We start from the raw sequence: 13,531 nt of genomic DNA, 5'->3' as shown, positions 1-13,531 counted from the left end.
TCAGAATGTGAGTAGGCTCTGGTCAATCTTAGGGACCTTTGCTATAGACAGGGCCAATCTTAATCCCAAAACAGCTCCCATAAGCTCGAGTCTTGGAATGCTTGTAGCTGATAGTGGTGCCACTCGTGTCTTGGAGGCCACTAGGCTGGTAGATACTGTACCACCCTTGTACTGGTACCTAACGTACGTTACTGCACCATACGCATCCCCTGATGCATCTGTGAAAGTGTGCAAGGTAACTGTTTCAACATGTGAGTTCAACTGCAGGTAACGAGGGACTTGCACGTCTGACAAATCTGTGACTTCTTCAAACCACTTCTTGGCCTGTCTAGCTTGGCTCGGATCTAGTGGGTCATCCCAATCTAATCCTGAGGTCCACATCTCTTGCAGTAGAATCTTTGCCCGGATCACGCATGGCGCCAGAAACCCCATAGGGTCAAATAGCATGGCTATCTTACGCAGGAAATTTCGCTTGGTCAACTGGAACTTCTCACCTGGTGGATTCACTCTGTAAGTGAAAAAATTATCCTTAGCCAACCACAACACACCAAGCGTTTTCATTGACGGCAAATTTCCTTTGTTTAAGTCCACTTCTGGAGCCCTGTCTTCTTCAGGTATCCACTTAAGTACTTGTTCTGAGTTGGAAAGCCACTCTCTGGCTTGCATACCTGCGGACCCCCATAGTGCTGCTCTTGGTTTTCCCTTGCGTGCTTCTGAGAAACCAATTGTGCCTGATATGGGCACGAATTAACTCCAAAGACAAGGCTATTGAACTGATAAACAACTGGAGGTCTTGACTGATCTACTTCCCTCCACAAGAAACGATGGAATGGTCTACTCGAGGGTGATATCCCAATTCTAAGATACATCTCTGCAATTTCACATACTAGGGCTACTGGAAAACGTCGAAAACGGAGCAGTACATGAAAGATATCCCTTTGGAGTTTTGGTCCTTGACAGATGACTTCATTCAATGATAGTCCATTAAATTTTGCAGAGGTATCAAAAACCACCCTAGTCTTTGTAGTTGTCTTTTCAGGTCTTACAATTGCGAAGTGTGGAAGATACCAGGCCTTCTCCTCTGTCTTAGAGGGTGTCACTTTAGAAATGTAGCCCTTCTGTGTGTACTTGCTGATGACTTCTGAATACGACTCCGCTAGCTGAGGATCCTTTAGAAGTCTTTTTTCAGTGCTGATCAACCGGCTCACTGCCATCTCATAGTTGTTTGGTAACTTGGGGGGGGAGGGGGGGTTGGTTTCCATGATATCTCTACTTCATATCTCTCCCCTTCGAACTGCACTGAGCTCTCAAATGCTTTTATCGCCGACACTTCCTCTTTTTTCAGTAGTTATCTTTCTGTGATTGACCCAGATGAGTCGATCTCCTAAAACTTCTGCAATACAGAGTTCAATTCTTTCTCTTGTTGGTGAACGAAATATGCCATGTTAAAATTTGTCTGCTGCACGCTGTCCTCTGTCAGCATAGGTGAACCAATACACGTCCAGCCTAAAGGCGTCAGTCGAGCCAAACAACAACAACAACAACAACAATCTTTATTTCGTGCCCAGAAAAATTTTACAATAAAAATAAATAATGCAATGTGAAAAATTAACGATGAAAAACAGAGCACAGCCACTTAGAAATAGCTAAGGCTAATCGAGCTAAGTGGCTGGGCCAAGCGGAAAAAATATTGCAATAAAGTTACAGAATATATGGAAAAAAAAAACAAACAAAGAAAACAAAAAACAGGACACGATTTCATTCACACACACACACAGACACAGACACACATACAGAGAACGAAAAAGAAAAAAATGAATGTGCACACAAAAAATGAAAAATTAAAGTACATCAATGTACCAGTCAGTAGTTGGAGATAATCAATTCTTTTAAGAGATTTTTGAAACAAGCACGACTCTTAGATTTAAGTGAGTAATCAATGGAATTCCAAACTTTAGCACCGAAAAAACGAATGTTAAATTTGCCGTAATTAGTCCTTGCTTTTGGCAGATAGTATGAAATCTTACTCGCCAGTCTGGTTTGATATTGATGCACTTTGTTGATACTCTTGAAGAAATTATCAAAAATTAATGGCAGTCTATTAGAGTAATAGTCGTACATAAATAAAGCACTATATAAATAGGAGGAGCTGGCTTCCCAGGTTGGCCACGGACATCTCTAATGGAAAAGTGCAATTTGGCATAGTCTATGCCAATCAGCATGTCAATGATTGGCCGAGGGCCAAGATTTGGGAAGTTAACAACTTGCAGGTGCTTCCACTTTCCCGATTGCTCTTTCCAGGTAACTGGTCTTATGTTCCCAGTCACCCGTTAGTGTAAATGCTGAAATTCTTGCACGAGTCTTGCCATCAATACTCTGCAGTCAAATTCCACTGGCATGGTTTCAAAGGAATCTTCCTCGCCATTTAACACATTAACTGTGATTCGTTGGGTGCTTCCTTCCAACCCTAGCTCAGCAGCCACATCACCATTCATGTAGGTCTTTGTGCTTCCGTCATCTAGCAAGACATTTACAATCATTCTTCGCTCCCCATTCTTCACCGCCACCGGTACTTTACGCAAGGCAAGATACTTTGCGGGCTCTGGAGCTTTTGTGGTTGCCATGGTTGTTGTCAAGGAGTGTTCAGGACGGGTGCTTTGCTCCCCCTCCGTGCCAGAACTGTGTGCATTGTTTTCACTAGCTCCCATGTCCAAGGGTAGGCTCCTCTCTGGCGCTATCACTTGTGACTCGCTAGCACTTCCACCATTTACAAACTGATCTCCATGCAGTGCCCGATTGTGCGTTTTCTGACAGCCATCAATACCACACCGAGTATTTTGAGCACATCGCCCTCTCTTACAAAGTGGGCAATTTGTGCTTACAGGCTTTCCTGGACCGCTTGTCCGACCAAAGAATGTGTGTGAGCTATCTCTTCGTTTTCCTATCAGCCCACATAGTGTCTATGCCGCAACGGTCTGGAATTCAGCTTCTTGTATGATCCAGTCACGAAGTGTCTCAACACATTCCACTTTTTCCTGCTCAAACACCCACCTGTTGTAATTAGCAAGCATAGTGCTGGCAATTTTCTTTTGTACCTTCATGTATAAGGACCCATTGCCAAGTTCCTCTTTTCTTCCGGCCTCTTTCAGATTTATGACGATCACGTTCAGTAAATCTGCCAACCTGTCTAGATCCTTGGCGTTTCCAGGACGAATCGGTCGGAACTGGTCTAATTCCTCTAAGTGCAAATTGATCTGACGGAGTTGACCAACGAATTTTCTCTCCAATCTGCTCTTGGCCGCTTCATAGGCCTCGACCGAATGTCCTAAGCTCTCCACTGCTGCAAGCGCTTCTCCAGATAAATACTTCATCAACTGCAACAATTTATACTCTGCAGTGGCTGGCGCTTTGTCAACACAAGCCATAAATGCTGCCTTCCAGCTCCCATACGACCGCTTGTCTCCACTAAATACCGGAATAGAAACCCCCCGTTTCCACATGTCTTTCCCGTGCTCATGTTTCGGTGATTCTTCTGCCGTCTTCTCCTCCTCTTCTGGCTTAACATCCCTTTTTGGCGGGCTTGAAGGCGACAACTCAAGCTCCTCGTCTATGGCACCCTCGAGCTTCGAATATTTCTCTTTGCAATCTCCTTTTGCACGGGCTAATTCCTCCTTCGCCTCTCTAACTTCGGCTTCCATTTCTTTTTGACAACGGGCATATTCTTCCTCCATTTTCTTTTGAGCACGCTTGACAGATTCTTCTTTTTCGCGAAATCGCTCTTCGAGCTCGGTCACGCGCTAGCGAGCTTTCGTTTCTCGTGAATGCAAATTACGTAATTTCCCGGAAAATCCCGACGCTTGACTCGATAATTCATCCTTATTGGCGTCCAAATATTCTTGTACACTTTCATGGGCATTACAGAATTCTTTCTCGATTTCCTCAAGTTCGCGGCTTGTCTTCTCAACAGCATGCCGATCTCTAGCTTCCGAATACAACACCGCCAACGATGTCAAATCTTCAACAACATTCACTTGGGCTTCGTCAAGTTTTTTCCTCGAAGCTCTTATTTCACGGTTACTCGCCACTCCATCTTCTAATAAATCAGCCAGCTGATTTTTTCGTCTTGTGAACAGCGATTTCGAGTTGGCTTTCTTGATCTTTTATCTGCAATTTCGTCGCGGATACCTTCGCCGTCGTCTGTGCCCTTCGCTCGGTCGCGGCGCTTCTTCTTCTTCTTCGAATTTAACGGCATTTTCTTGAATTCAGCGAATTTCCCCAACGTAAACCTCGCTCTGCTACCAATATGGTTCCGAGTTAAACCATTTATTCGAATTTTAACTGAACATCAATTTCTACGAAGAATTTGCGATCTTAAAAAACTAGTGAAACATCTCCTCGTGGTCGCAAAAGAAAACACCCACTAAGCGTAGTCACATGACCCAAGCATTTGCACTTCGAATACGCTATAATAAAATGTCCTTCACATCATACGAGTCTGGCGCCATCGTCACGTTAAACCGCTTTGTTACGGAGTATTTTCTAAAAGTAACTAAATACTCCAAGAGTATTTACTCGGACTTCGTATCAAAACATCAAATCGTACTTTACACGTATTGAACTCAATAAAAACATATAAGAGAATGAAGAGTAAAACTTTGATACTTACTATTGAAGTTGCTTCGTAGAGTACGTCCTTAATCCAACAGCTTGTTATTTGCCTCACCTTCGAAGTTCTGTCCACGAAGATTCTTGATTTGTTCAACGTCTAATGTGTTCGTCTGAGCATAATAGTTTGTTGCGAGTCACTAGCCCTAGATTTGCCACTGATTTCTTGGTTTAAACTCATGCATAGCTCACTTGTTGCATAAAAAGAACTAGTATGAATTCACAGCATTCTGTGAATTATCTTTGCGAAGAGCAAGCTGTCACAAAATTCTCATGAGTTAGAGCACGTGGGGCGAGTTTTCTAAACCAGTCACAAGGCTCGTAAGAATTGCCATATGGATGGACAAAAAACAATGGACAGTCTGAAACTACAGAGGCAAAAGAACAGCGAGAAAAAGGCAATATCCATCTATAAATTCATTTCATTAAAAAGAAGCGACTTTTTAAAACATTTAGCTATAAAAAATTGCGAAAAACTTTTCTAAAAAACATTTAAGACATTTTTAAAAACGTTAAAAAAATACACGACGTTTCGACGTTCTCGGACGTCGTTATCAAGTGAAAAAAACAGCATGAATATTCTATAAATACAAGAAAAACAATAGTTCATTAAAAAGAAAGGCAACATGAAAATATGCTATAAGCTAAACAAAGATTTTAGCCCTGATGGGGTCACTCTAAGTGTTAAGGCTAAGCCTCGGTTCTTTAATGAATAGAATTTTGTAAACAAGGCAGTCGAATTTCCCGTGGCACTTCTTGAGAACACGAAATTGGCCCTGATTAAGGAGATTTTTGTCACCGTGCACTTCTTAAACATGTTTACCGATAGCCGAATACTAGTGTTCGGCAATGCGTTGATGAAGGTGTCGGGCTGTATAACCAACATAATCTGCATCACACAGATCACATGCAAATTTATAAACAACGCAATGCTGACTGACAATACTCGGCTTAATTTATTTCGGCTTAAGATCTTGCTCCAATTTTTGGCTCACAAAAACTGGCTGTAAAGTGACGGCAATCTTAATGCTTAGAACACGTAATTGCCCACGGACTGCATTAGCGGCTATCTGATCTTTGAAGGGAAGAACTATTCTGATCGTGTTGCCATCATCGGTTTTCTTATCTGGCTTAGTTGCAATATTTTGAATAAACATATTAATCATGACGGAATTTTACACCTTATTTACAATATTTACACTACTAACTGACCGTACCACACATTACTTACAATACTGGAAGATTTTAAGTCAGATACAGGAACACCTTACAATACAGAGGTCCTCTATTGATTTGAAACTTTTTAAATGGACTAGGTACAGTACCAGAAAATCAGATCCTTGTTCTTTTAAGCAGATTTTCCTGTATCTATTTTATACCCCAACTCCTTCGTATTTGTATTAATAGTATTCTGAAGTCTTGCATTACTCAGTTTAAGTCAATTTCTTTTGTCCTGCTGCAGCCCGAGTTAAAACTGTCCGCAGTCGTTGTTATGAACATCAGAATGAATCACGGCATAGTATGGCCGGTCATTTCAAGTGTTTCGTGTGATGCGCGACTTCTGTGCCAAGACATGTTCCGGAGTATGTCGATGAAAGCGTGTCGAATGTGTCTCATCTTCCAGCAGTAAATTACAGGATTCAAAGATGAATTAAGATATGCAATAGTAAATGCGAAAAGAGAAAATCGTTTCAAAAGGATACTCGAGCCGTTTATTTCCGTGACGACCAAAGAGATCAAGTAAGGCAAATAACAAAGCAAAAATACGACATATACATAGAATATACCGACGGAAGATTTAACGAGGTTAGCAAAATTTGTTACTTCGCCAGCCTGTGCTACTTGTTGTACTTGCAGGACCTGAATCTGATTCTTGTGTCGTCTTACGGTTAAATAAAGCATGATGTAGATCATCGATGTAAAAAGAAGACCAATAACTCCATATATTCCATTAAAAAGTGAATAAATATCGAGCGGAACAGAGAACATTAAAAAAGGAAGAAACAAACATAACATCCATATTGAGATCACCACAGCAATAACACGCTTCTGAGTCACAAGTTCCTGGTATCTCAGATGAAGATAAATCGCTAAGAACCTGTCTACACTTACAGCCAAAACACCGGAGAACGAAGCTGCAGAAAATAAATATGCAATGATGTAATATGCCTTATACGTGTTACAGTCAGGATTATTTTGTAGTGACCATTTGATCAGAAGTGAGCAGTAAAATGGTTGACCCACTAGACCAACACCAACATCAGAAACAGCAAGACTCAGGAGCAATGTTTTTAAAGTGTTTGGCAACGACGACGTTTTTCTTATGGCGTGGATTGTTACAATGTTAAACATGATGGCGGTACAAGACAGAATACTGTTGAAGACACAATTAGCGATGGTAGTCGAATACAGCTCCTGAACTTCGGAGTTTCTTGGGTAGTAATCCAGCAATATCTCACACAATGATTTCTTCATGATATCCACTCAAGTCTCCTTTAAGCACCAAGCGTTTCACTTAAAATTTGCCTCGCGAAGCTAAAAATGTTTCCCTCGTCGGCGCCACGAACCAAATGGATCTTTGGCCAATATAATTGCTTTAATTGATCATCACTTAAGCAGCTGTGAAACTAAAGCTTGAAAAAAACAAATTCAGGCTTGAACAGAATTCGAACCAATGCAGTAGTGTAATATCGAGCCTACTGGGAGCTGGTCACGTTGTGATTTCGTAATATACCCGTAGATGGTGAAGATACAAGTGAATAGGTGAACGATCATGTATTTGAACTGCAGAGAAAGATACGAAGACATCAGTTGATCATCGAAGCTAGATACATATATACAACTTAAGCAGCTGTGAAATGAGGGTGCTGTAACTTAAGGCGACTTTGGACGATTTCAGGCGACTTAAAGCGACTCTCTCAACTGGGAGTTCATAGAAAAGTATATATTACCGTGAAGTTTATAAATGTAATATCCGGAGAAAAAATCTTTTTAAAGATCTGATATATTGGCAAGAGCAAACAAGCCTTCAAACGCATAACTGACAATGTTTGCTGATCTGAGTAACCTGTCACGTGTTCACAAGTACGACCAAACAAACTACACAATGCCAGTCAGCAGATGACGGACTAACGCACTAGCAGATGACGTTCCCTGAGAAAATATATTTTGAACATTTGCCGATCTACGTCACACGAGAAGGTCTTAGAGAGAAACTACTTGAGAAATCGACAGAACATCGCACATTTAGACGTACTTATACATAATGTTGAAACATTTTTGTAAAAATCCGTCAAAATTCGCTTATGATGCTGAAGAATTGAGGCGCTTGACAGCTTGACGACCTTGAATCATGGCGTAGTATGGCTGGTCAATTCAAATGTGATGGGCTACCTGTGAACTAAGACATGTTCCTCTCAGTTTGTTGATAACAGCGTGTTGAATGTGTCTCATCTTCAGCAATAAATTACAGGGTGCAAAGATGAAATAAGATTCGCAAGAGTAAATGAGACAAAATAAAAGCTACTTGTTTTAATTTTTAATTCAAATTTACCGATGTGTCCTAGATTTAATTTCGTTATAGACTTGACAGTAATAAACAAAGTAAATGACTTTAGGCAAACTCGAGATTCGTAGGTAAAATATAAACTCATTTTATTTTAATCGACGTTATTCTCGCCGTCACCGTCGTGGTTTCTTAAGCTCCCTATTTCCCAATCTGAGAAAGGTCGTCTAACGCAAGAAAGTGCTCTGATAGACTACGGAAGGCATGGAACACAAAAAGATTGAAAAAGAATGAAATTACACATAAACAGAATAAAATTCTTAAAAAGAACCCCGCCCCATCAAAAAAAGTATTCTTTTAAACAATGTAGTCAGGAAAAGCGTTATAAACGAATCCAGACTGAAATAAAAATACGTATAAAGTCAGGTGAAAAATTTTCACTGGTTAGAGCACGTAGTGCGATTTTTATCAACCAGTCACGTCGCACAAGGATCGTAAGAAACTGCCATTAATATTGCCAATGGGTAGCGTAAAACTACAGAGGCAAAAACAGCAAGGAAAAGGAAATATCTACAGTACAAGGTGAATACCTTTAGAAAAGTTAATGAACAAATTCGCTGTCCCTTATGGCTTTTGCTCACTGATATGAAAATTGTGTCCTAGTTGTGTTCCTCGTGTACCTTGGAGGGAAAAAGAACCTCAAGTTACAACTAGCATTAAACTCAGCTCGCAAACTAATAAATCCTTTTATAGCATAATTAAACCAGTTCTTTCAAGTACTGCATTTCACAGTTCAAATGTGATTGCAGCCCGAGTTAGAAGTGTCTGCTCTCGTTATATTCATAAGAAGCTTGGCAGCAACGACGACACTGAATCATGGCAAAGTATGGCCGTCCAATGCAAGTGTTTCGTGTAATGCGCGATTGCTGAGATATGCTCCGCAGTACGTTCATGACAGCGTGTCGAATGCGTCTCATCTTCTAGTAATAAATTACAGGATTCAAAGACTGAATTAAGATATAAATGAGTTAGTGAAAAAAGAAAAAAAATTTTCAGAGTGACATTCGGGAAATATATTTTAAATGCGGCGAAACTGACAAAGTAAGGCAAACAACAAATCAAAAACACGAGATATACATAGAATATACCGACTGCAGAATTAATAAGACTAGTAATATTTGCTATTTCGCCAGTCTGTAATACTTGTTGTACTTGCAGGACTTGAGTCTGATTGTTGTGGCGTCTTACAGCTAAATAAATCCTGATGTAGACCATCGTAGTAAGAATGAGACCAATACTTCCAATAATTGTTATGATAAGTGAGTAAATATTGCGTGGAATCCAGAACATTGAAAAAGAATCAAATATACTCAATGCCCATATTGAGATCACCACAGCAACAACACGCTTGTGAGTCACAAGTTCCTGGTATCTGAGATGAAGATGAACAGCTAAGAACCTGTCTAAACTTACAGCTACAACACCAAAGAACGAAGATGAGGAAAACAAATGTCTAATGGAGTAAAAGGCCTTATGTGTGTAACAGTTACAACCAGTATTGTTTTCCTGCAGCCACTTGATAAAAAATGACGTGTAAAATGGCTGGTTCACTAACCCAACACCAAAATCAGAAACAGCAAGACTCAGGAGCAGTATTTTAAAGTCTTTGGCAATGACAGTGTTTTTCTTATCGCGTGGATTGTTACAATGTTCAACACGATGGCGGTATAGGACAGAAAACTGTTGAAGACACAATACGCGATGTTCGTCGAATAGAAGTCCTCAACTTCGGACTCCTTGGACAGTTATCCTGCAATAGTTCACAAAATGATTTCTTTATGACAACTGACTGAAGCTTCTTTAAACAAGTAAGCGTTTGGAATGCGATAAAACTTATCATTTGGTTTCTTTAATCACTTACGTACAACTGAAGGGAAGATCCTTCACAAATAAAGGTAGTATTTATGAACTCTCCTTCCAGACTTGAACAGGAAATTATATTTCAAAATTGTTCATGTGTCGTGAATTTTTTATAACTGATTAGGTTAAAAACCACCTGGAACGTAAACGTCCATAGAAAACCATATATGATTAAATAAGGTAACTTAGGTGTTAATTATAAATTAAGTTAACGCCTGCAAAGGAAATTTTCATTAACGGCCACAACCATATATGATAAAATAAGGTACCTTGGGTGCTAACAAAAACAAATTAAGTTAATGCCTGCAGGGGAAAATTTTCATTGACAGTAATTTAAAAGACATAAAACTATTCGAGAAATAGCAAGGGGTGTCTTTAGTCGGAGTCGTAATCAGAAGCGTAGAGTGATACGATCTAGTGAAAATCAAATGGACGGAGCCGGAAGCAGAACAACGATTCCGCTTGTGACTCCGTCGCTTATGATGTAGTGAAAACTGCATTGTCAGAGTCGCAAGTAGAAGCAGAAGAATAAACCAATCACAATGCTCGATTCCGGGCTTTGTGATTGGTTGGTTCTTTGGTTTCTGCTTCCGACTCCGACAATCTAGTTTTCACTGGATCGTAAGCGACGGAGTCGTAAACGGAATCGGAAGAAATGGCAACGTTCTGATTCGTGCAACTCTGATTCGTCGAGCCTATGACTCTGCTTACGACTCCGATTTTCGATTTTCACTGGGTTGTAAGCGCTCTTGTGAATCCGACTACGATTTAAACTACGACACCGTCGCTAGTGAAAACCAGCCTTTAAAGGGACGTTCGTATTATCAATTGGAATCGGGTGGGTAAAAACGACGTCGAACACACCTATGATCACAACAAGAAGGCCAATTAACAATTAAACTATTCGTCATCGTTTTCTTTTTTATGAGCGAATAATCAACGAGGAATAGCCGCTCATAGAAAACGAGGGCTAGTAGTCTAGCAGACACTCTTTAACAAATAACGAAGCCTCGACTGTGCTCTGTTCCGTTCTAAAGCACATAGGAAGCGGTAGAACACGAAAGAAGTGTAGGGGAAAACACGACACGCAGTCGAGTATACAGACCAAACCACAGCCGTGACTTCTTCATTTGTGTTACGATAAAGACTTTATTCATTTCTCTCCGATCGCGAGTTTAGCTAATATTTTCAAACCACACTTTATTTTCCAAGCAAGCAAAAGTAGTGTAAACGTGCATCTGTATTCTCGTAAAACGTGCATCTGTATTCTCGTAAAGCACAAGAATTGTTCAAACAATTTCATTGGCAACGAGACAACAGCTGTCAATGACAAACTGGGCAGGTTTGTTCGAAGCCTGACTAAGCTAATCCAGGATAAGCGAGAAATTTGATCAGATTTCAGTAAAATTTTGGTGAGGTTTTCTGTTTATATTGTTTGTCCTTCAGTTTTGAGCTGGAGTAATCTTTAACTACACAAAAAAGACATGTTTATACAAGAAACATTAAGACGTAACCCACCGGAAAGTGGACAAAAAATTTGCGTACGCGATTATTTACATTGTATTGCAAACTTCTGTGCCACTGTTTTAAATATCTTTTCAAAAGAAATTATTTCCAACAACACCAATTGTCGAAAGCATATTTTGAACTTCATATGAAACACTTGACAATACTGGTGAAATGAGACTAATGATCAAACTTTGCCTGTGTATATTGCACAATTTCCCTGAACTTTCAAATTTACTTTCTCGAGTTCCCTTGGGAAATTGTCTATCCCTCTTACTAACCGAGTTCGAGGGCCGTACTGTAAGTTACGGACCGAGTATTTTACCCATCGATTTATGATCCAAGCGCGAAGCGCGCGGGCCATAAATCAAAGTGGAAAAACGAGGATCCGTAACTTACAGTACGGCCCGAGAAAACCAGGTTAGTAAGATATTTACTATATATCTACTGTGTGACTGACGGGTTCGGGAAAGATTTCTATTCACGCCAAACTGCTTCAAATTTCTGACGCACCTCGAAAGCAAAACGAGTCAATTTAAAATCGTTGTGTTTGAATACAATTTCAGAAGTAAAAGAAAGTTTAAACTTGTTTACTTGTTAAAAAAATTAAGAGCACTTGGCGATAAATCCCGAAACATTTTAGCAACAAAACCAGCTTTAAATGCCGTACAGTAGAATACGGCCCGCTAAATTGATCAATCACAGCGCGCGCACTAACTGAGAGATATAATAATTAACAATTAGACCCAGAGCCCGCAAGAGCTACGCGTCAATAGCCCATGAGGCGAAGCCGAATGGGCTATTTTGACCCGTGGTGGCCCTTGAGGGCGAAGGGTCTAATTGTTTTGAGTATGACCCAACTAGCCAGACAGAAAAGGCAATAATAAAGTTAGCAAATGCAAGTTGAAGAAATATTTATTTGAGAATAAAACGAAAGAAAGCGTCACGCTCGATTGCGCCAATTTCGCTACTAGAGGACTATTACTAATAACCCTCTAGTAGCGTAGCCAATTAAAATGCAGGATTTGTATTAGTCCACTAGTTGGGTGATACTAATCGGTGTTATTTCGACTATTTATATCTCTAGCTTTAAGGAAATGTAAAAAGACGATTTTTGAATTTGGTTTGCCTGATATTATTGCTTATTCCCAAAGGAACATTACAGTTCCTCGTCAGGTTCGTTCCTGTTTCATTTATTCTGTCGTTTTCTCTCAAAAACATGACTCGCAGTACGCCACCGAACTGCCTGCTTTCCAACCTCCTACACTCTCATTGCATACAGAAGTGGTTTATGCGCATCAAACAAGTATATTTCGTGCCCTCGAAGCAAGAGAACACATATCTTCCTTCTCTTCCCGCCATTTTGTTTCAAAAGATCAAAACAAACTGTGTGCGCATGACAAAAATAGGAAACGTGCTTAACTCTGGGTAAAAATTAATTTATTCAATGTATTTGTAATGTATGTATTAGGTTCGGTACATGAAAAGTTCGACGTTTGAATCAGAGTCGCTCCGTAGTCAAACTGACCATCTGGCCATGTGGAACTTAATTCTCGGGTCGACCCAAGCAACATCTGTCGAACTTAATTGATTCAAACGTCGAGCTCGTCATGTACATAATTGGGGCTATTAGGTTCCGCTCATGAAAAGTTCGACGTTTGAACCGGCCTTAACTCAGATACTAGACAAATAAAGATGCCGTTAAAGAACAGATTTATTTCGATCTAATTTATGCTACTTCCATTTAGTTCACTAATTAAGTTCTCCAAAATTGTTTTTCTTGTGTGAAATTTCGTGCAATGTTTGAAGTTGTACTACAAAAACGATCTCTGTTAGTCGTTGCGAATCACTTGAAATCAGACTTTCTTACCGTAAATTGAACAGCAGAAAGCAAGGGCATTCGTTGAGCGCATTCCACAGAAATTCTCTTAAATA

At 40.1% G+C, this 13,531-nt stretch overlaps 2 protein-coding genes and 1 pseudogene across 2 annotated transcripts; all 3 read right to left on the bottom strand.

Moving 5' to 3' along the window:
* LOC145490756 (uncharacterized) lies at positions 1-447 on the bottom strand. Its single transcript, XM_081469852.1, has one exon. It carries the CDS (start codon positions 445-447, stop codon positions 1-3), a length of 447 nt encoding a protein of 148 aa, XP_081325978.1.
* Positions 448-547: 100 nt separating this feature from the next.
* On the bottom strand, positions 548-2,727 carry LOC145490757 (uncharacterized; annotated as a pseudogene).
* A 3,149-nt stretch (positions 2,728-5,876) lies between these two features.
* Positions 5,877-7,573, bottom strand: LOC145491091 (histamine H2 receptor-like). The gene has a single exon (XM_081470224.1). The coding sequence runs from the start codon at positions 7,138-7,140 to the stop codon at positions 6,175-6,177; it is 966 nt and encodes a 321-aa protein (XP_081326350.1). The 5' UTR covers positions 7,141-7,573; the 3' UTR covers positions 5,877-6,174.
* Positions 7,574-13,531: the final 5,958 nt, after the last annotated feature.

Source organism: Orbicella franksi, chromosome 6, assembly GCF_964199315.1.
Source record: "Orbicella franksi chromosome 6, jaOrbFran1.1, whole genome shotgun sequence".
Taxonomy (NCBI): Eukaryota; Metazoa; Cnidaria; class Anthozoa; order Scleractinia; family Merulinidae; genus Orbicella; species Orbicella franksi.
The sequence above is the reverse complement of the archived record's forward strand: the minus strand, read 5'-3'. Positions and strand labels throughout refer to the sequence as shown.